Source organism: Mustelus asterias, chromosome 13 (genome assembly GCF_964213995.1).
Source record: "Mustelus asterias chromosome 13, sMusAst1.hap1.1, whole genome shotgun sequence".
In the NCBI taxonomy this organism is placed as follows: domain Eukaryota; kingdom Metazoa; phylum Chordata; class Chondrichthyes; order Carcharhiniformes; family Triakidae; genus Mustelus; species Mustelus asterias.
The window spans coordinates 59,805,171-59,826,735 of NC_135813.1; the positions used below are offsets into that span (position 1 = coordinate 59,805,171).

The following is a 21,565-nucleotide window of genomic DNA, read 5'->3' on the forward strand; positions in this document are numbered from 1 at the left end:
TGTTCCAAAAAGCCATCCTGTAAACATTCAATGAATTCCCTTTCTTTGGGTCCACTGGCAACATTATTTACCCAGTCCACCTGCATATTGAAATCCCCCATGATCACTGTGACCTTGCCTTTCTGACATGCCCTTTCTATTTCGTGGTGCATTTTGTGCCCCTGGTCCTGACCACTGTCAGGAGGCCTGTACATAACTCCCATTATGGTTTTTTTGCCTTTGTGGTTCCTCAACTCTACCCACACAGACTCCACATCGTCTGACCCTATGTCGTTTAGTGCTATTGATTTAATTTCATTTCTAATTAACAAGGCAACCCCGCCCCCTCTACCCACCTCTCTGTCTTTTCGATAGGTTGTGAATCCCTGGATGTTTAACTGCCAGTCCTGAACCCCCTGCAACCACGTCTCTGTGATGCCTACCACATCATACCTGCCAGTCACAATCGGGGCCACAAGCTCATCTACCTTGTTCCGGACACTGCGGGCATTTAAATATAGCACCTTTAATTCCCTATTGACCGTCCCTTTTTGTTTTCGTAGTGTGGTGGACCTTGGTTTACTGAGCCTTTCCAGACACTGTGTCATATTTTGTGAGATGGGGACTATCGTAACCTCTCCTGAGCGCTGTCTTTTCATGATTTTATGTAATCCTAAGCAGCTATGCTTCCCACTGATTCCTTCACCTCTTGGTTCCCTGACTTTCCCTTCCCCCCCAATCTCTAGTTTAAAGTCCTATTGACCACCCTAGATAAAGGAAAAGGAAGGCTGGAAGTTAGGGTGGTAGTTAGTCTTTTAGTTGCAAGGTCTACAAGTTTATCTTTTGGGACTGTATTTTTAAATTTAACATTAATAAAGGGGGTCATGTGACCTGTCCTACAGTCTCTCTGATAATAAGCACAAGTAGTTTCATTGTTAAAGATTAATGGCAGATTTACACTATTTTACTGGGAAGAAGGTGCAAAGCATTCATGCTTGGAAACAATGGCAGTTTGAGTTTGCAATGAGTAGACTCTGAGGGTGGGATTTTACCGGCCGAGGTTTGTATGATCCCACTTGAGGCCAATGGAGAATGTCGTTCTCCAAGCCTCGCACGCTCCCGGAATTGGGGCGGGCATGCTGGTAAAATCCCAAAATCTCAGAAAGTGTTGTTGACATCAGGTTGTGCTGTAAACTGTCCACTTACTTCTAAGATGGATGGGAGTTGGGATCAAGGATAACTAATTAGCATTTCTAGCTGGATGCAAGGTTAAAATCTTTTAAATTGCCATGGGGAAGAGGGCAGAGGAAGCTATTTTTGAAATCAGGATATAGACTTCCTGACGAATCAATGAATATAAATGCAAGACAGCAGTGAGAAAAGACAGTTCAACTTTGAATTATCATAACCAGATACAGGAGGGAGATAAACTATAGAACTATAGAATCTCTAGTGCAGAAGGAAGCCATTTGGCTGATAGAGTCTGCACCAACTCTCCGAAAGAGCATCTTACCCAGGTCCAACTCCTACCTATCCTCATAACCCTGTGCATTTACCATGGCTAATCCACCTAACCTACACATCTTTGGACACTAAGGGGCAAATTAGCAGGCCAATCCATCTGAACTGCACAGCTTTGGACTGTGGGATGAAACTGGAGCACCCGGAAGAATCCCATGCAGACACATGGAAAACATGCAAACTCCAAACTGTCATCCAAGGTCGGAATTCTGTAGCCATCTACAGATTTCGGGAGGTTTGTTCTAGCATCTCCAGGGTAAAGAAGGAACATCAGAACAGGCTATACTACTGACAGTAGATTTAAGAAACTCTCTGAAAATTGAGGGAGTCACTTGAAGTTACTATTGGACAAAGCAAGGATACAGGAATCCTTTGGTAGCTGGGAGCAACTGTGGACTTGACTGTTTGCTATGAGAACTGCAATTTCATGGAGAGTATAATATGTGATGACTATAAAAGTGAATGTTCTTCTCCAAAGTGCAAGTGGGTATTTAATATAGGGTTTAAATAAAAGGAGACTACTGATAAACCAGCTAGCATAACAGCCAGAAAGTAAAATTAAGGGGTCGGTTGTTCAGTGGGAAAGGGAAGGCCGAGGGAATAGGTGGTACATCTGATCAGTTTGGTGAGAGTAAATGGAGAAGAAAGTAAACAGAAGGGGCTCAGAGACAACTGGTTGTTAGGGTGAGGGTGAATAAAGCAGAGTTGAGCAAGGTTTTAGTAAGGTTCAGTCTGCAAGCATGACCCCAACCTTCCATTTGCTTGCCATTTTAATTCACCATCTTGCTCTCATGCTCACATTTCCATCCTTGGCCTGTTGCAACATTCCAGTGAAGCTCAATGCAAGCTTGAGGAACAGTACCTCATCTTCCAGTTCGGCACTATGCAGCTGTCTGGACTCAACATTGAGTTCAACAACTTCAGACCCTGAACTCTATTCTCCATTTTGATTTATTTTTGGCAATTGCCTGATTGTATCTTGTTCTCATGTTTTTGCTTTCACATAGTTCTATTCATTATTCTACCAATCACACTCAGTGGGGATCAATGTTTTTTTTAAACTACAACCATTACCACTCTCTTTGCCTTTTTTTCCATGGCACTTCTGCCCTGAGCAAAGTTTCTCTTTTGTTCCCCCCCCCCCCCCCCCCCCGCCCCTTCAACAGCATTAAAGCCATCACATTTCTACCTCCCTTCAGTTGTGAAGAATCACACTCAAAACATTAACTCCGATTATTTCTCTACAGATGCTGCTGGACCTGCTGAACAATTCCTCACATTTTCTGTTTTTACAAGAGAACTGTTGATGTGATTAGGACAGCTGTGCATCAGATGCACTTAGGCTTGTAAGTGAATTGGGTGGAATAGTCAGCTGCTGTGCAGTTGGACAAATGAGTACTAAAAACCCTGATGTTCTGTGTGCACTTGAATATGTCAGTATCTATTTTGCTGCTTTCTACAACATGATACATCTTCCTTAACCGGATTCACTGAACTTAAAAATTAACTTATTGAAAAGATAAAGTTTCTTAACCTTAACATAAACTAACATTGTACCGACAATATCTCTCAGCTACCAGTATTAAATAGTATTTAATGCATTGCAGACTTTTAGTTTGCCAGATGGAAGTGCTTGGAGGGCAGCCAATTTGTACAGTGCCACCTCAATGCAACAAGTCAAATTCATACAAAATGGCTCTTTCCAGTTTACCTTTGTAGATTAAAAACAAAATATAGAAGACAGCTTAGATTTATATAGTGTATTTAAGATACAAAAAATCCCATGGAAATATTAGGAGAGATTATCAAAACGATGGTCAAAAAGAAGGGTTTTAAGTTGTAGATTGAGGGAGGCATGGAGGCTTAGGGAAGTATTCAGTTCAGTAACCTGGAGATAACAAAGACATGCATGAGAAATTCAGCAACATATGAGCTGAGGCAGGCATGGAGACTGGTAATGTGAAGGTGGTGAAATGTGGCTGTTGTGATAGAGGATATGGGGTGGAAAATTTTGCTAAATATCCAATATGATACTGAGATTGCCAATAATCTAGTTCAGTTTAAAACAGTGACATAGGAGGAGGATGGAATGAGTAGGAAGTGTAGAGAGTGTTTGTAACTGGGGCTAAGGAGGAAGCCTTTGGCTTTACTAAGTTTAACTGGAGAGAACTGTGACTTACGCAAGAAGAAGTTTAACAACACCAGGTTAAAGTCCAACAGGTAAACCTGTTGGACTTTAACCTGGTGTTGTTAAACTTCTTACTGTGTTTACCCCAGTCCAACGCCGGCATCTCCACATCATGACTTACGCAAGACCCAGTTGTTGGAAATACATTCTAACATGGGCAATGGATCACTGCAGAGATTTCTCAATTTATACTGCAATAAACATGCACTTAGTTTAACTTTTTTGTTTGCTATTACGTATATTATTGCATCAGTGTTTTGTTGTTATTGAATTGAATGGAATGCCAATTGATTAAAATCTGCTCTGAAGTCATGTACATTGTGTACAAAGTGCGTTGTTGTACGTGGTGAATATTTTTAGCCGAGCTTTTAAATAAATGCATCGAGACCAGACTTCACCTGAACAATAAAAAATGGGAACTGAAAATAACTTTTCAATCTGAACTAAAAGGACCTGGTGGTTTCAAACAGCGTGCTTTGTTTTATATTCAATAAGGGAACCAGAAACCAATTCAGTGATCAAACCGTTCTAACACTATTTACTGAACGTAAAAACGATTACTTTGTTCATTAAAAGCTTTTTTTTTATATTAGTGTCACAAATAGGCTTACATTAACACTGCAATGAAGTTACTGTGAAACTCCCCTAGTTGCCACACTCCGGCGCCTGTTCGGGTACACCGAGGGAGAATTTGGCATGGACAGTGCACTTAACCAGCACATCATTCAGACTGTGGGAGCACCCGGAAGAAACCCACGCAGACAAAGGAAGAATGTGTAGACTCCGCACAGGCAGTGACCCAAACCAGGAATCAAACCTGGGTCCCTGGTGCTGTGATGCAGCAGTGCTAACCACTGTGCCACCGTGTACTAACTGTATAAAATAATTGGGCCTCAGAAAACATCAGTAAAGGATAGAGTCACAGAGGTTTACAGCATGGAAACAGGCCCTTCGGCCCAACCTGTCCATGCCACCCTTTTTTTTATAAAACCCCTAAGCTAATCCCAATTGCCCGCATTTGGCCCATATTCCTTCATACCCATGTAACTGTCTAAATGCTTTTTAAAGGAAAAAATTGTACCCGCCTCTACTACTACCTCTGGTAGCTTGTTCCAGACACTCTCCACCCTCGGTGAAAAATTTGCCCTTCTGGACACTTTTGTATCTCTCCCCTCTCACCTTAAACCTATGCCCTCTAGTTTTAGACTCCCCTACCTTTGGGAAAAGATATTGACTATCCAGCTGATCTATGCCCCTCATTATTTTATAGACCTCTATAAGATCACCCCTCAGCCTTCTACGCTCCAGAGAAAAAAGTCCCAGTCTATCCAGCCTCTCCTTATAACTCAATCCATCAAGTCCCGGTAACATCCTAGTAAATCTTTTCTGCACTCTTTCTAGTTTAATAATATTCTTTTCATAATAGGGTGACCAGAATTGCACACAGTATTCCAAGCGTGGCCTTACCAATGTCTTGTACAACTTCAACAAGACGTCCCAACTCCTGTATTCAATGTTCTGACCGATGAAACCAAGCATGCCGAATGCCTTCTTCACCACTCTGTCCACCTGTGACTCCACTTTCAAGGAGCTATGAACATGTACCCCTGGATCTCTTTGTTCTGTAACTCTCCCCAACACCCTACCATTAACTGAGCTTATAGATACTGATAACATTGGGCTCATTCAGCACAAGCGTCATTGAAATGTCACACTAACCACTTCAATTTCTAAACATTGGCAACAGTTTGTCAGCAGGATCGTGTGAGGCCCTTGTACTTTGAAACTGTCTTCCTTGGTTTTGCTCAGGTCCTACTAATTTCAAAAAGGAATTAGTAGGACTCACTTCCATTTGCAGAAGCTCTGAAATCACTTTGGAAGTTTAACCATTCCTCATTATTATTCTTTTTACTTTATACGTGCACTTAATCAATCTGCAAGTACAGGGTGCCTATTTAACACTAGTCAACAGCACTACTTCACAGATAACTGGCATCAAAAATACCTCTCAAGCTGGGGATTTGCTCAATTTGAAGTGAATTCAGACAAAGTTTGAGTGCTGCATTAACAAATAATTGTGCTGTAGGGAATTATAGGAACACCTATGTTTTTGCTGGAGAAGAAATGGAAGCAATACCCAAATTTTAAATGCATACAATTCTTTTAGCCAGATTTATTCCACACACAATTATTTGACCAAGAGGACAAATCTCTGCCTATGCTGTCACAGCTTTCAGATTGCTGGAGCCCTGAGAGACTCGTTTTGTATTCCTTGGTGACAAGTTTGAGCAGATTCTTTACAATACTAAGATGTCTAAATAGAGTGAGTGAAACTGTGACAGACCTTAACCTGGGTTTTGGTATCAACAAAAAGCATTACCTGGCCAGGCTATGTCTGTTAACAACTATTATTGTTCCTGTATCTGCCCCCACATTGCATATCATCTACCATTCAAACAGTTGCCATATTTCATAGGAACACAGGAAATAGGAGAAGTAGACTATCTGCCCCCTTGAGCCCAGTCCACCATTCAAATCGATCGAGACTGATCTGCCTCAGAGGCATTTTCCCACACTATCCTCATATCACTTGATAGCTTTAATATCTAGAAATCTATCGATCTTTGCCCTGAACATGCTCAATGACAATCTCCACAGCCCTTTGGAGGTAGAGAATTCAAAGATTCATCAACCTATTAGAGAAGAAATTGCCTATCCCTAACTCTGAGACTGTGCCCCAAGTTCTAGACTGCACTCACAGCCCCTCTACCCTCCAACTACACTCCCCTCACACTCGCCTCCCCTACTCACCCGACCGATCCCATCCCAACACCCACCCCTCTCACATTTTTCCACATTATATTCTATTTGCCATGTTCTTGCCCATTCACTTACCCTGTTTAAATCCCCTTGAAGCCTCTTGGCATCCTCCTCACAACTCACATTCCCACCTAGTTTTGGGTTATTAGCAAACTTGGAAATATTATATTTGGTCCCCACATCCAAATCATTGATATAGATTGTGAATAACTAGGGTCCAAGCACTGATCCTTGTGGTACCATACCAGTCACCGTCTGCTAACCCGAGAATTACCTATTTATTTCTTTTTTTCATTCAGTCGTGGGACATGGGTATCGTTGGCTGGCCAACATTTATTGCCCATCCTTAGTTGCCCTCGAGAAGGTGGTGATGAGCTGCCTTCTTGAAACACTGCAATCCATGTACTGTGGGTTAACTCACAATGCCATTGGGGAGAGAATTCCAGGATTTTGACCCAGTGACTCTGAAGGAACGGCAACATATTTCCAAGTCAGGATGGTGAGTGGCTTGGAGGAGAACTTGCCTCCAAGCTGGTGGTGATGTTCCCATGCTGCCCTTGTTCTTGTAGATGATAGCAGTTGTGAGTTTGGAAGGTGCTGTCTAAGAATATTTGGTGAATTTCTACAGTACATCATAAAGTTTATTTATTTAATGTCACAAGTAGGCTTACATTAACACTGCAATGAAGTTACTGTGAAAATCCCATAGTCACCACACTCCGGCACCTATTCGGGTACACTGAGGAAGAATTTAGCATGGCCAATGCACCAAACCATCATGTCTTTCGGACTGTGGGAAGAAACCGGAGCACCCAGATGAAACCCATGCAGACACAGGGAGGCCGCGCAGACTCCGCGCAACCAGTGACCCAAGCCCGGAATTGAACCGAAGTTCCTGGTGCTGTGAAGCAGCAGTACTAACCACTGTGTCGCCGTGCCGTCCCCTATCTTGTAGATAGGGGACGGCACGGCGTACGCACTGCTGCTACTGAGTATCAGTGGTGGAGGGAGTAGATGTTTGAGAATGTGCTGCCAATCAAGCGGCTACTTTGTCCTGGATGGTGTCAAGTTTCTTGAGTATTCTTGGAGCTGTACCCATCCAGGCAAGTGGGGAGTATTCCATCACACTCCTAACTTGTGTCTTGTAGATGGTGGTTACGCTTTGGGGAGTCAGGAAGTGAGTTACCTGCCACAGTATTCCTAGCCTCTGACCTGCTCTTGTAGCCACTGTGTTTACGAGGCGAGTCCAGTTGAGTTTCTGGTCAATGGTAACCCCAAGGATGGTGACGGTGGGGAATTCAGTGATGGTAACGCCAGTGATTGTAAAGAGATGGTGGTTAGGTTGTCTCTGATTGGTGATGGCCATTGCCTGGCATTGCAGATATGACTCCAATCAGCGGAGAGCTTGTCCCCTGAAACCCATTGATTTCAGTTTTGCAAGGGCTCCTTGATGCCACACTTGGTCGAATGCAGTTTTGATGTCAAGGGCAGTCACTCTCACCTCAGGCATTCAGCTCTTTTGTTCATATTTGAATCAAGGCTATAATAAGGTAAGGAGCTGAATGACCCTGGTAAAACCCAAACTGGGTGTCACTTAGCAGGTTATTGATTTGATTTATTATTGTCACATGTATTAATATACATGTGACAATAGTATAGTGTAGTATACAGTTAGTATAGTGAAAAGTATTGTTTCTTGCATGCTATACAAAGCATACCATTCATAGAGAAGGAAAGGAGAGAGTGCAGAATGCAGAGTTGCAGTCATAGCTAGGGTGTAGAGAAAGATCAACTTAGTGCGAGGTAGGTCCATTCAAAAGTCTGATGTCAGCAGGGAAAAGGCTGTTCTTGAGTCAGTTGGTACGTGACCTCAAACTTTTGTATCTTTTTCCCGGCGGAAGAAGGTGGAACAGAGTACGTCCGGGGTGCGTGGGGTCCTTAATTATGCTGGCTGCTTTTCCAAGCCAGTGGGAAGTGTAGACAGAGTCAATGGGTGATAGGCTGGTTTGCTTGATGGACTGGGCTTCATTCACGAGTAGTTTCTTGTAGTCTTGGGCAGAGCAGGAACCATGCCAAGCGGTGATACAACCAGAAAGAATGCTTTCTATGGTGCACCTGTAAATGTTGGTGAGAGTCGTAGCGGACGGGCCAAGTTTCCTTAGTCTTCTGAGAAAGCAGAGGTGTTGGTGGGCTTTCTTAATTATAGTGTCGGCATGGGGGGAACCAGGACAGGTTGTTGGTGATCTGGACACCTAAAAACTTGAAGCTCTCGACCATTTCTACTTCATCCTCCATTGATGTAGACAGGGGCATGTTCTCCTTTACGCTTCCTGAAGTCGATGACAATCTCCTTCATTTTGTCAACATTGATGGAGAGATAATTGTCATTGCACCAGTTCACCAGATTCTCTATCTCATTCCTGTACTCTGTCTCGTCATTGTTTGAGATCCGACCCACTGCGGTGGTGTCGTCAGCAAACTTGAAAATCGAGTTGGAGGGCAATTTGGCCACAGTCATAGGTGTATAAGGAGTATAGTAGGGGGTTGAGCAGGTGCAGCCTTATCTTTTGCACTGATGTGCTGGACACCTCCATCACAGAGGATGGGGATAATTGTGGACCCTCCTCCTCCAGTGAGTTGTTTAATTGTCCACCACAATTCGTGACTGGATGTGGCAGCCCTGCAGAGCGTGGGTCTGATCCATTGGTTGTGAATCGTTTAGCTTTGTCTATCACTCGCTGTTTATGCTGTTTGGCATGTAAGTAGTCTAGTTTGGGAGCTTCATCAGGTTGACATCTCATTTTTAGGTTTGCCTGTGCTGCTCCTGTAATGCCCTCTTGCACTCTCCATTGAACCAGGAATGGTCCTCTGGTTCCTTCACAGCTTTGTCAGATATGACTCCCCTTTCAAAAATCCATGTTGACATAGCCCATCCTACCATTATTTTTTGTGTGCAGTTATCACAGCCTCTATTATAGATTCTAGCAAGTTCCATACTGCTTTCTGTGCTCCCAGCAATGTTTGCTCCTCCTTGCTATCAACAGGTCTGTAGTTCCCTGTTTTTCCTCTTACTCCTTACTGAAAGAGTGGGGATACGTTTGCCACCTTCCAATCTGCAGGAACTATTCCAGGCTCTACAAAATTTTGGAAGATGACCACCAAGGCATCGACTATCTCTACAGCCACCTCTTTCAACACACTGCAATGTAGATAACCAGGTCTAGGGGATTTACCACCTCTCAGTCCCATTAGTTTCTCCAGTACTTCTTTTTTTCACTAATGCTAATTTCTTTCAGTTCCTCATTTTCCCCGAGTCCCTCGGTTCTCTTGCATTTCTGCAAGACCTTTCGTATCTTCCCCAGTAAAGACATGCACAATGTACTTGTTTAGTTTCCCTGCTATTTCCTTATTGTCCATTATAAATTATCCTACTTCTATTTGCCGTGGTCCCATATTTGTCTTTGCTAATCTTTTCCTTTAGAACCATTAACAGTCCATTTTTATGTTTCACACAAGTTTACTTTTGTATTCTATTTTATCTTTCTTTATCAGTTTCTTGGTCCTCTTTTGCCAAATTCTAAAATGTTCCCAATTCTCAAGCTCACCACTTTTTGGCAACTTCTTTTTACCTGATTCTAATACAATCCTTAACTTCTCGTTAGCCATGGTTGGATCACTTCCCTGGTGGTTTTTGAACCTCAAAGGACTGCATATTTGTTGTAAACCATGCATTCATTCTTTAAATGAATTAGGGCGGCATGGTAGCACAGTGGTTAGCACTGCTGCTTCACAGCTCCAGGGTCCCGGGTTCAATTCCCGGCTCGGGTCACTGTCTGTGTGGAGTTTGCACATTCTCCTCGTGTCTGCATGGGTTTCCTCCGGGTGCTCCGGTTTCCTCCCACAGTCCAAAGATGTGCGGGTTAGGTTGATTGGCCAGGTTAAAAATTGCCCCTTAGAGTCCTGGGATGTGTAGGTTAGAGGGATTAGTGGGTAAAAATATGTGGGGGTAGGGCCTGGGTGGGATTGTGGTCGGTGCAGACTCGATGGGCCGAATGGCCTCCTTCTGCACTGTAGGGTTTCTATGATCCTATGAAATGCCTATCTACCATCATGCCTTTTCATGCAGTTTTCCAATCTAGCATAGTCAACTTGCCCCTCATACTGATGTAGTTTCCTTTGTCTAGATTTATGACCCTAGTTTTGATTGAGCTATATCATAGAAACAGAGAAGATAGGAGCAGCCATTTGGCCCTTCGAGCCTGCTCTGCCATTCATCATGATCATGGCTGATCGTCCAACTCAATAGCCTAATCCTGCTTTCTCCCCATAACCTTTGATCCCATTTGCCCCACGTGCTATATCTACCACCTCTTGAATACATTCAATGTTTTGGCATCAACAAACTCCTGTGGTAATGAATTCCACAGGTTCACCACTCTTTGGGTGAAGAAATGTTTCCTTATCTCCATCCTAAATGGTCTACCCTGAATGCTCAGACTGTGACCCCGGGTTCTGGATTCCCCCACCATTGGGAACATCCTCCCTGGATCTACCCTGTCTAGTCCTTTTAGAATTTTATAAGTCTCTATGAGATCCCCCCTCATTCGTCTGAACTCCAGTGAAAACAATCCTAACCCAGTCAATCGCTCCTCATACATCAGTCCTGCCATCCCCGGAATCAGCCTGGTAAATCTTTGCTGCACTCCTTCGACAGCAAGAACATGCTTTCTCAGAAAAGGAGACCAAAACTGCACACAAAATCACTATTAAACTTGATGTAATTTTTTTTCATATTGTGGTCACTCTTCCCTAAAGACTCCTTTACAACAAGATTATTAATTAGCCCTTTCTCATTGCACAATATCAGATCTCAAATAGCCTGTTTTCTAGTTGGTCCCTCAACATATTGTTCTCGAAAACCATCTTATAAATATTCCTGGAATTTGTCCTTCATAGCATTCGTGCGAATTAGGTTTATCCAGTCTGTCAATTGTGGTTCCTTTGATTACTGTTACCCTTGTTCCATGCATCTCTAATTTCCAGATTTACACTATGCCCTACATTACAACTGCTATGTGGTAGCCAATAAATAACTCCCACCAATGTCTGCTGCTCCTTGCTGTCAATGTACCGGTAAGAGTTTTAACACCAGGTTAAAGTCCAACAGGTTTATTTGGTAGCAAATGCCATTAGCTTTCGGAGTGCTGCCCCTTCGTCAGATGGAGTGGATATCTGCTCTCAAACAGGGCATACAGAGACACAAAATCAAGTTACAGAATACTGATTAGAATGCGAATCTCTACAGCCAATCAGGTCTTAAAGATACAGACAATGTGAGTGGAAGGAGCATTAAGCACAGGTTAAAGAGATGTGTATTGTCTCCAGACAGGACAGCCAGTGAGATTCTGCAAGTCCAGGAGGCAAGCTGTGGGGGTTACTGAGTGTGACATAAACCCAAGATCCCGGTTTAGGTCGTCCTCATGTGTGCGAAACCTGGCTATCAGTTTCTGCTCAGCGACTCTGCGCTGTCGTGTGTCGTGAAGGCCGCCTTGGAGAATGCTTACCCGAAGATCAGAGGCTGAATGCCCGTGACCGCTGAAGTGCTTCCCCACAGGAAGAGAACAGTCTTGCCTGGTGATTGTCGAGCGGTGTTCATTCATCCGTTGTCATAGCGTCTGCATGGTTTCCACAATGTACCATGCCTCGGGACATCCTTTCCTGCAGCGTATCAGGTAGACAACGTTGGCCGTAGGTACCGTGTACCTGGAACATGGTGTTCTCACGTGAGATGATGGCATCCGTGTCGATGATCCGGCACGTCTTGCAGAGGTTGCTGTGGCAGGGTTGTGTGGTGTCGTGGTCACTGTTCTCCTGAAGGCTGGGTAGTTTGCTGCGGACAATGGTCTGTTTGAGGTTGTGCGGTTGTTTGAAGGCAAGAAGTGGGGGTGTGGGGATGGCCTTGGCGAGATGGTCGTCTTCATCAATGACATGTCGAAGGCTCCGGAGGAGATGCCGTAGCTTCTCCGCTCCGGGGAAGTACTGGACGATGAAGGGTACTCTGTCCACCGTGTCCCGTTTGTCTTCTGAGGAGGTCAGTGCGGTTTTTCGGAACTGTCGATCGATGAGTCGAACGCCATATCCTGTTCTTATGAGGGCATCTTTCAGCGTCTGGCGGTGTCTGTTGCAATCCTCCTCATCCGAGCAGATCCTGTGTATGTGGAGGGCTTGTCCGTAGGGGATGGCTTCTTTAACGTGTTTAGGGTGGAAGCTGGAGAAGTGGAGCATTGTGAGGTTATCCGTAGGCTTGCGGTACAGTGAGGTGCTGAGGTGACCGTCCTTAATGGAGATGCATGTGTCCAAGAATGCAACCGATTCCGGAGAGTAGTCCATGGTGAGTCTGATGGTGGGATGGAACTTGTTGATGTCATCATATAGTTGTTTCAGTGATTGTTCACCATGAGTCCAAAGGAAGAAAACGTCATCAATGTATCTAGTGTATAGCATCGGTTGAAGGTCCTGTGCAGTGAAGAAGTCTTGTTCGAACCTGTGCATGAAGATGTTGGCATATTGAGGTGCGTTAACCTCACGATGCTCCACTTCTCCAGCTTCCACCCTAAACACGTTAAAGAAGCCATCCCCTACGGACAACCCTCCGTATACACATGATCTGCTCGGATGAGGAGGATCGCAACAGACACCGCCAGACGCTGAAAGATGCCCTCATAAGAACAGGATATGGCGTTCGACTCATCGATCGACAGTTCCGACACCCCACAGCGAAAAACCGCACTGACCTCCCTCAGAAGACAAACACGGGACACGGTGGACAGAGTACCCTTCGTCGTCCAGTACTTCCCCGGAGCGGAGAAGCTACGGCATCTCCTCAGGAGCCTTCAACATATCATTGAAGAAGACAAACATCTCACGAAGGCCATCCCCACACCCCCACTTCTTGCCTTCAAACAACCGCACAACCTCAAACAGACCATTGTCCGCAGCAAACTACCCAGCCTTCAGGAGAACAGTGACCACGACACCACACAACCCTGCCACAGCAACCTCTGCAAGACGTGCTGGATCATCGACACGGATGCCATCATCTCACGTGAGAACACCATCTACCAGGTACACGGTGCCTACTCTTGCAACTCGGCCAACGTTGTCTCCCTGATACGCTGCAGGAAAGAATGTCCTGAGGCATGGTACATTGTGGAAACCATGCAGACGCTACGACAATGGATGAATGAACACCGCTCGACAATCACCAGGCAAGACTGTTCTCTTCCTGTGGGGGAGCACTTCAGCGGTCACGGGCATTCAGCCTCTGATCTTCGGGTAAACGTTCTCCAAGGTGGCCTTCACGACACACGTCAGCGCAGAGTCGCTGAGCAGAAACTGATAGCCAAGTTCCGCACACATGAGGACGGCCTAAACCGGGATCTTGGGTTTATGTCACACCATCAATAACCCCCACAGCTTGCCTCCTGGACTTGCAGAATCTCACTGGCTGTCCTGTCTGGAGACAATACACATCTCTTTAACCTGTGCTTAATGCTCCCTCCACTCACATTGTCTGTATCTTTAAGACCTGGTTGGCTGCAGAGATTCGCATTCTAATCAGTATTCTGTAACTTGATTTTGTGTCTCTGTATGCCCTGTTTGAGAGCAGATATCCACTCCATCTGACAAAGGAGTAGCGCTCCGAAAGCTAATGGCATTTGCTACTAAATAAACCTGTTGGACTTTAACCCGGTGTTGTTAAAACTCTTACTGTGTTTACCCCAGTCCAACGCTGGCATCTCCACATCAATGTACCAGTAATCAGTGACTGACAATCATCTCTGAGAATTTTCAGTAATATTGATTGTGTCATAAATAGAAACAGCTGCGACACTTTGGGGGTTGAGCTCCTTATTGGCCGGAAGCTCTGTAGAGGCTTACAATAAAATAGCTTGAACCCAAAGACCAGTGTGAAGTGATTCTTCCACCACAACAATTTGTGAGTAACACCTGCTGTTTCTTAACTTTACCTAAACTGATTCTACATCTGATCTTCTGCTGATCCTCTCTCACTAATATATTGATTTCATCCTTAATTAACTGTGCTTTCCCACCTCCTTTTTCTTTTTAACTATGCTTCCTAAATGCCTTTGAGCTGAATCCCCAGTGAGTTTGTTTAATGTTGTTTGAGGAGTCGCACAAATGAAAAGACATGAGCTATAACATTATAATTAGTCAGCAATCAATTCCATTCAAACTTTCTTTGACATCTCTAATTAGTGGTATGAAGGAACCAGCAGAGCTCGACTTAACAAGATCCTTTCTGGACCAACAGCATGATCTTTTGTCATTTATTTGAAAAAAAACCTAAAGCTCTCCAATTCAGGTAAGAAAAGTACTGAACGAAAAATAGCATTGTGGGAGAGATAGTCAGTGAGTACGCACCTTCATTGTTCTTGTGGTAGGTCAACTTGATGAGTGATTTAACATCTAATTTCTGAAACATAAAAAAAGTTTATGAACAAGGTTAGCAAATATTTTTAAAATACTTTAAAACACTAATAGAGCTCTCTCTCTCATAGCTTTGCTGTTTTCTAATGTGGATTCTCTAAGCCAAAAAGCAACTTGCCATTCTGAACTCTCTGCTGGCCGCAGTTGGCTCAAAAGGATGAGTGTCTCCAATTTCCCATCGCCATCACAATTAGCTGCAACAAGGTCTCCTTCCACCATCCATTTCCTAACTGTGTAGTGGCTATGGTTCTGGGAAAGCATTCCACAGGTCATGAGTTTAAATCCCATCATGGCAGGCTGGGAAAGTGAATTCAATAAATCTAGCAAGTTGTCAGCTGGCACTGACAAAGATCAAGACAGCACCCAGAATGGGTAAGAAATGGTGCCTTGTCATCGCAACAAGCTAAAAGGTCGCATTTAACTGTTGAGCCCCACAACTGAATTGAACACAATGGAATGGTGATTCTGGTGATGACTCTCAAAATATTTGAATTGCATTATTTTCTCTCAATTCTACCAACCCATTCATTTTCCAAAAGTTACGGCTGGTCCTCTAAAATGGCGTTGTACTAGACGTAAATAATGGAGATACCCATCACTTGTCTCACTATTGGCTCCTGGTCTTGCAATGTCTTAATTTTAAAATTTCATTTTTGTTTGCAAACCCCTCCATGGTCTTTTGTTCCCATCTCTGTAAGCTGTTCCAGCAACTCTCCAAGATATCTGTGCTCCTCCAGTTCAAGCCTCTTGCACAACTCGGCACCGTGGTAAGCACTGCTGCCTCACAGCGCCAGAGACCCGGGTTCAATTCCCGGCTTGGGTCACTCCCCATGTCTGCGTGGGTTTCCTCCAGGTGCTCTGGTTTCCTCCCACAGACTAAAGATATGCTGATTAGGTGGATTGGCTGTGCTAAAATTGCTCCTCAGTGTACCTGAACAGGCGCCGGAGTGTGGCAACTAGGGGATTTTCACACTAACTTCATTGCAGTGTTAACATAAGCCTACAGGTGACTAATAATTAATTAACTCACTCCACTGCCGATAGCCACACCTTCAGTTGCCTGGGCCATGAGCTCCAGAATTTCTCTCCACATCTCTCTCACCCTTTAAAATGCTTCTTAAATCCTAGCTTTTGCCAAGCTTCTGATCTGTTGTAATATTTCCTCACATAGCTCAGTGTTAAATTTTGACCGATTATACTTGTGTGAAACACCTTGGGATGTTTTACTGTTAAGGAAGTGATACGAATAAAAGTTGTTCTGTGGATTGGTGATACTCTACTGCTGATCTTTCATGAGCAGGCCATGCTGATCTCTGCAGGCATCCCCACAAAGAATCAATGAGTCCTCTGTAAGTCTTGTGCCTGTCGCCTTCAGCAAGTAACAAGGCCCCCACCTTGTTCACCACCCATGTCCCCTGCAATCACCTTCACATTTTAGCAGGTGTGAGGCACAAATGGTTGAGGGCACAACAGCACACCTGGTGTGAAAATTGTGCTGCCACCTCATAAAACAGTGAAGCCTGACCGTGTTGACATTATTAATTTTCAACGGTGACAACGTAGACAATAAACACAAGATGCTTTCAGTGAGAAAAGTAAAGGAGAAAAGAAAGTTGTCAACAGAGAGAGAGAATGAAAGAAGAAAGTAGAGGAAAGAAAAAGAAAAAAATACTCAGTTTCAATAATACCGGTTGAGGCACTCATATTGGCCAGGATACCAGAAGTCCACTGTTTTTTGTTGATTAATGCTATGGCATCCTCATGTCCAACCAATGGATTAATCAGATCCTTGATTTAACATTTCATCCAAAAGTTGGCAATTGCAGCACTCCCTCAGTGGTGCAATGAAGTTTCAGCAAAGATTACGTACTCAAGTCTCTGGAGAGGAGCTTGAACTCACAACTGCTAACTCAGAGCAAGAATGCCATCACTGGACCACATCTGACACAAGATATTAAGGATTTTTTTTTGATGGCCGAGGTATAACACGAAACAAAATCTCATGTTTGATTCCCAGTTAAATTGACGCTTAATTTAGAGATTTATGTTCCTGATTTCTTTAGGGAATGTGGACATCGCTGGCAAGACCAACATGAATTGCTCATCCCAGTTGTCCTCAAGGGTGGTGGGAGAGGCCTTCCTGAACCACTGCAGTCCATGTGGTGTTGGTACACCAACTGTGCTACTAGAATTTTGACCCAACAACTATGAAGGAACAGCAGTATGCTGTGAAATTTGGAGGAGAGTTGAAATGGTGTTTCTGTGAGCTGCTCTATCTCTAGGAAGTAGAGATCACGGGTTTGGAAGGTGCTGTTCAAGGAGCCTAAGCAAGCTATTGCAGTGCCTCTTGTCGTGCTTGTAGCGGAGTGAGTTCATATTTTAAGGTGGTGATGGGGTGCCAATTAAGCGAACTGCCTTGTCCTGCATAGTGTTGACCTTCTTTAGTGTCTTTGGAGCTGTACTCATCCAGGCAAATTCCATCACACTCCTGACTTGCACCTTATAGATGGTGGAAAGGCTGTGAAGAGTCTAATGGTGAATCACTTGCTGCGGAACAAGTCTCTGACTTAGTTCATCTTTTCCCTTATCTAAAGTTTATTTATTAGTGTCACAAGTACTCTGGTTTGAGAGTGTAATAAACCACTCACACCCAGCATCAACCAATCTGCTCTGAGGCTTCTGCAACCAAAATAAAGGCGAGCAGTCCAAGCAGCTATTTTCTCAAAGGGCGCACAGCAAAGCCTGACCCAGCTCAATTCTTCCATAATCCAAAACTGAGAATAGGAACCCATCACATGTAGAATTTCCCTCCCCGCCCTGGATTGGCAGACAGTCTCAAGAATATCATTTGATCTTTGAAAGCAAAAAATATCTGTTACTTCAGAGGCTAAATCAACCCCATCACTACAGAAACCATGTGATGGGGACTATTTATATGTGCAGTTTTTAAATTGTTTCCAAGCACAGTATTAGAATCTGAAATAGTTGCATAAAGACAATTTATTGAAGTCACATAGAGAGAATTCCCTTTGCCCAGATTAGATTTCTTAATTGCACCACTCTGCATATCGTGGGACAGACCAAGTTGTAGTTTAAGATTATTGGGCAATAGAATAAACACAAGCTCTCGTGAAGAAGCACAGCCAATTGAAGGCCATAATTTCTAATTTATTAAAATGTTCGCAGTCTGAATACTTCATTTTTATTCAAAGAAATGCTTTTTCAATTTTAAAAAGATTACCAGTTTTGCTTGCTCATCTGGAGTTCTGGGAATATAGCGCCGGGCTTCATGGGGGCTTGACACTCATGTATTACAGCTGTGTACAACACAATGTTTACCAACCAACAAAGGCGGCCAATTTGGGGAAGCAGTGGTGGAGTGGTATTGTCACTGGACTAATAATCCAGAGACCTCAGGGTAATGCTCTGGGATCTAGATTCGAATCCCACCACAGCAGATGCTGAAATGTGAATTAAATAAAAATCTGGAATTAAAAGTCTAATTTGACCATGAAACCATTGTCAATTGTTGTAAAAACCCATCTGGTTCATAAGTGTCACCCTCACCTGGTCTGGCTACAAGTGACTCCAGATCCACAGCAATGTTCATAGAAATCATAGAAACCCTACAGTGCAGAAGGAGGCCATTCGGCCCATCGAGTCTGCACCGACCACAATCCCACCCAGGCCCTACCCCCACATATTTTACCCGCTAATCCCTCTAACCTACACATCCCAGGACTCTAAGGGGCAATTTTTTAACCTGGCCAATCAACCTAACCCGCACATCTTTGGACTGTGGGAGGAAACCGGAGCACCCGGAGGAAACCCACGCAGACACGAGGAGAATGTGCAAACTCCACACAGACAGTGACCCGAGCCGGGAATCGAACCCGGCACCCTGGAGCTGTGAAGCAGCAGTGCTAACCACTGTGCTACCGTGCCGCCCATGACTCTTAGATGCCATTTGAAATGGCCAAACAAGCTACTCAATTCAAGGGCAATTAAGGATGGGTAATAAATGCTGGCCCAACCACTCCATAAACGAATAAAAACATTCATTTAAAGAACCTTTGATTCCACAAACCTAAAAAAAAGTTCATAAAAGCATTCTGGAAAGGGCGAAACTGATTAGAGTTAAAGTTTATTAGTCACAAGTAAGGCTTACATTAACACTGCAATGAAGCTACTCTGAAATTCCTCCACCACAGTCCGGCGGCGCCTGTTCGGGTCAATGCACCTCACCAGCACGGCTTTCAGAATTACTGTAGCTGTGAGCTAATTTATTTGTAAATAAATCTGGGCATTCTTTCACAGGATGTAAAAAACCATAGGTACGGCATTTATTGTTAATCCCAAATTGCCCTCAAGAACGTGACAGCAAGTCAATTTCTTGGTTACTGAGTGGCTTGCTAGACTCTTGATGGCAGTTAATAGTCAATCACAGTGCTGTGGGTCTGGAGTCACATGTAGGCCAGGTAAGAATGGCAGATTCTGTCCCTTAAGGAAAGATGAGTTTTTGCAACAATCCAGTAGTTCCAAGTAGTCCATTATGGGCACTAGTTTTTTTTTCAAAGCTTATTTAAATTAAATGAATTTAAATACCTCAACAACCATGGTGAGATTCCAATTCCTATCCCAGGATCATTGATCCAGGCCTTTGGATTACTAGTCTATAACATAATGTTACCATACTTGGAGAGTGTCTTCTATATTATTCAATAACCAATTTAGCACAATCCTGTTGACTGTTAGCTTAGTGCAGCAGAGAATTAAAGATGGAGCTTTCCGTCCTTCAGAAACCGGCTATTATAAAGTAAAAGTAAAGTTTATTTATTAGTCACAAGGCTTACATTAACACTGCAATGAAGTTACTGTGAAAGACCCCTAGTAGCCACACTGTTCGGGTCAATGCACCGAACCAGAAGATTTAACAGAAAATTTAAATTGTACAAAATCTGATTCATGAAAACTGCTGATAGACAAAGATTGACTGAAACATTCTTAGTAAGCAATGTAAAGTGATAGCCCTAAGGCATGGCAAACTGTACATGGAATCAAGCTGTAAATTTGCAAGAATTCCCACGCAAGATATATTGGCTGATCACAATGCTGGAACATTTTAAAAGGTTTCACATAAAGTAAATGCTATCTTTGGCGTGCCACGTTGGAAAAAATGCAGTCTTCTGCAATAACAATGTCCAGCAAATATCACTGTGCTGAATAAATAGTTAATCACTAATTTTGGAGTTATTGATTGAGGGAGGAATGTTAGCGAGGACAGTGGGAGAACATCCTGTGCTTCTTTGAATGGAGGCGTTTAATATTTTAAAGCACATCTGAATAGGGAATACAGTTTTTAAATGTTTCATCTGACAATCAATGCCTCCAACAATGCTCCACTATGCTGTAATACTGAGGAAGTGCAACAATGCTGCACTTCCTCGGTATTACAGCATAGTGGCAACTGGGATTTCCAATGCTCTAGCATTGTCTGGGAGTCTTCAGATAATAAAACCATAAGAGCATGTAAACAAATGTTTATTAGTTATAAAAAATATTGAAGATTGGGATAAAAAGGCCGTTTTACCAGCCAAGCTGCTTGGAGGCGGGAGGTCATGAGATGAAACCTCAAGGAATATACCCAACCAGAGTTGGCTACCTTAGATTGCAACCTAGGTGTATTGCAAACCACTGCAATTTGGTGCACCTATAATTACCAACTTTAAGATCACATATTCAAGGTTGCATAAGTAGAAACAGAACTAAACTAATCTACATTTCTTTAATTTTAGTTCAGTTAATTTTAGTTCATTTATTATCACAAGTAGGCTTACATTAACACTGCAATGAAGTTACTGTGAAAATCCCCTAGTTGCCACACTCCAGCGCCTGTTCGGCTACACTGAGGGAGAATTTAGCACGGCCAATGCACCTAACCAGCACATCTTTCAGACTGTGGGAGGAAACCGGAGCACCCAGAGGAAACTCATGCAGACTCCACACAAACAGTGACCCAAGCTGGGAATCGAACCCAGGTCCCTGACGCTGTGACACAGCAGGGCTAACCACTGTGCCACTGTGCTGTCCCAATTTATTCTTTCATGGGATGAGAAGGCTATCCCTAATTACCACTGAACTGAGTGGCCTGCTAGCTCACTTCAAGGAACAGTTCAGTGTCAACCACATTACTGTGGATCTGGAGTCACATGTAGGCCAGGCCAAGGATGGCAGATTTCCTTCACAAGACAAGCAACTGTCCTATTATAGTCTATCCTTTTTTTTAAACTGGACCCACATATAAACAGGGCTGTTTATCCCATAGCTGATTCAGTAACAGCTTGCATTTGAAGATAATCTAAGAAATCTTCCTCAAGATGATTCCAAAATCGTAGGCATCACCCCACTTAAGACCTTGAAATAAGAACACAGTTGATACAGACGCCCAGTAAAGAGCAAACATTATCAGGCTATGATCAAAGGTTCCATTACATTTAACGATATTTCATTTTGAAACTCCATCCACATTTGCAGCTCCAAATTCGA

General features: G+C 43.5%; 1 protein-coding gene across 2 annotated transcripts in view; it reads right to left on the reverse strand.

Annotated features, from left to right (window-relative positions):
* Positions 1 to 21,565, reverse strand: part of ppil2 (peptidylprolyl isomerase (cyclophilin)-like 2) — a 350,538-nt gene that overhangs the window by 260,202 nt on the left and 68,771 nt on the right. For both annotated transcript variants that reach the window (XM_078226847.1, XM_078226848.1), the window contains exon 6: positions 14,954 to 15,005. In XM_078226847.1, the coding sequence (XP_078082973.1) occupies positions 14,954 to 15,005 (52 nt within the window). The remainder of the gene's footprint in view (positions 1 to 14,953; positions 15,006 to 21,565) is intronic.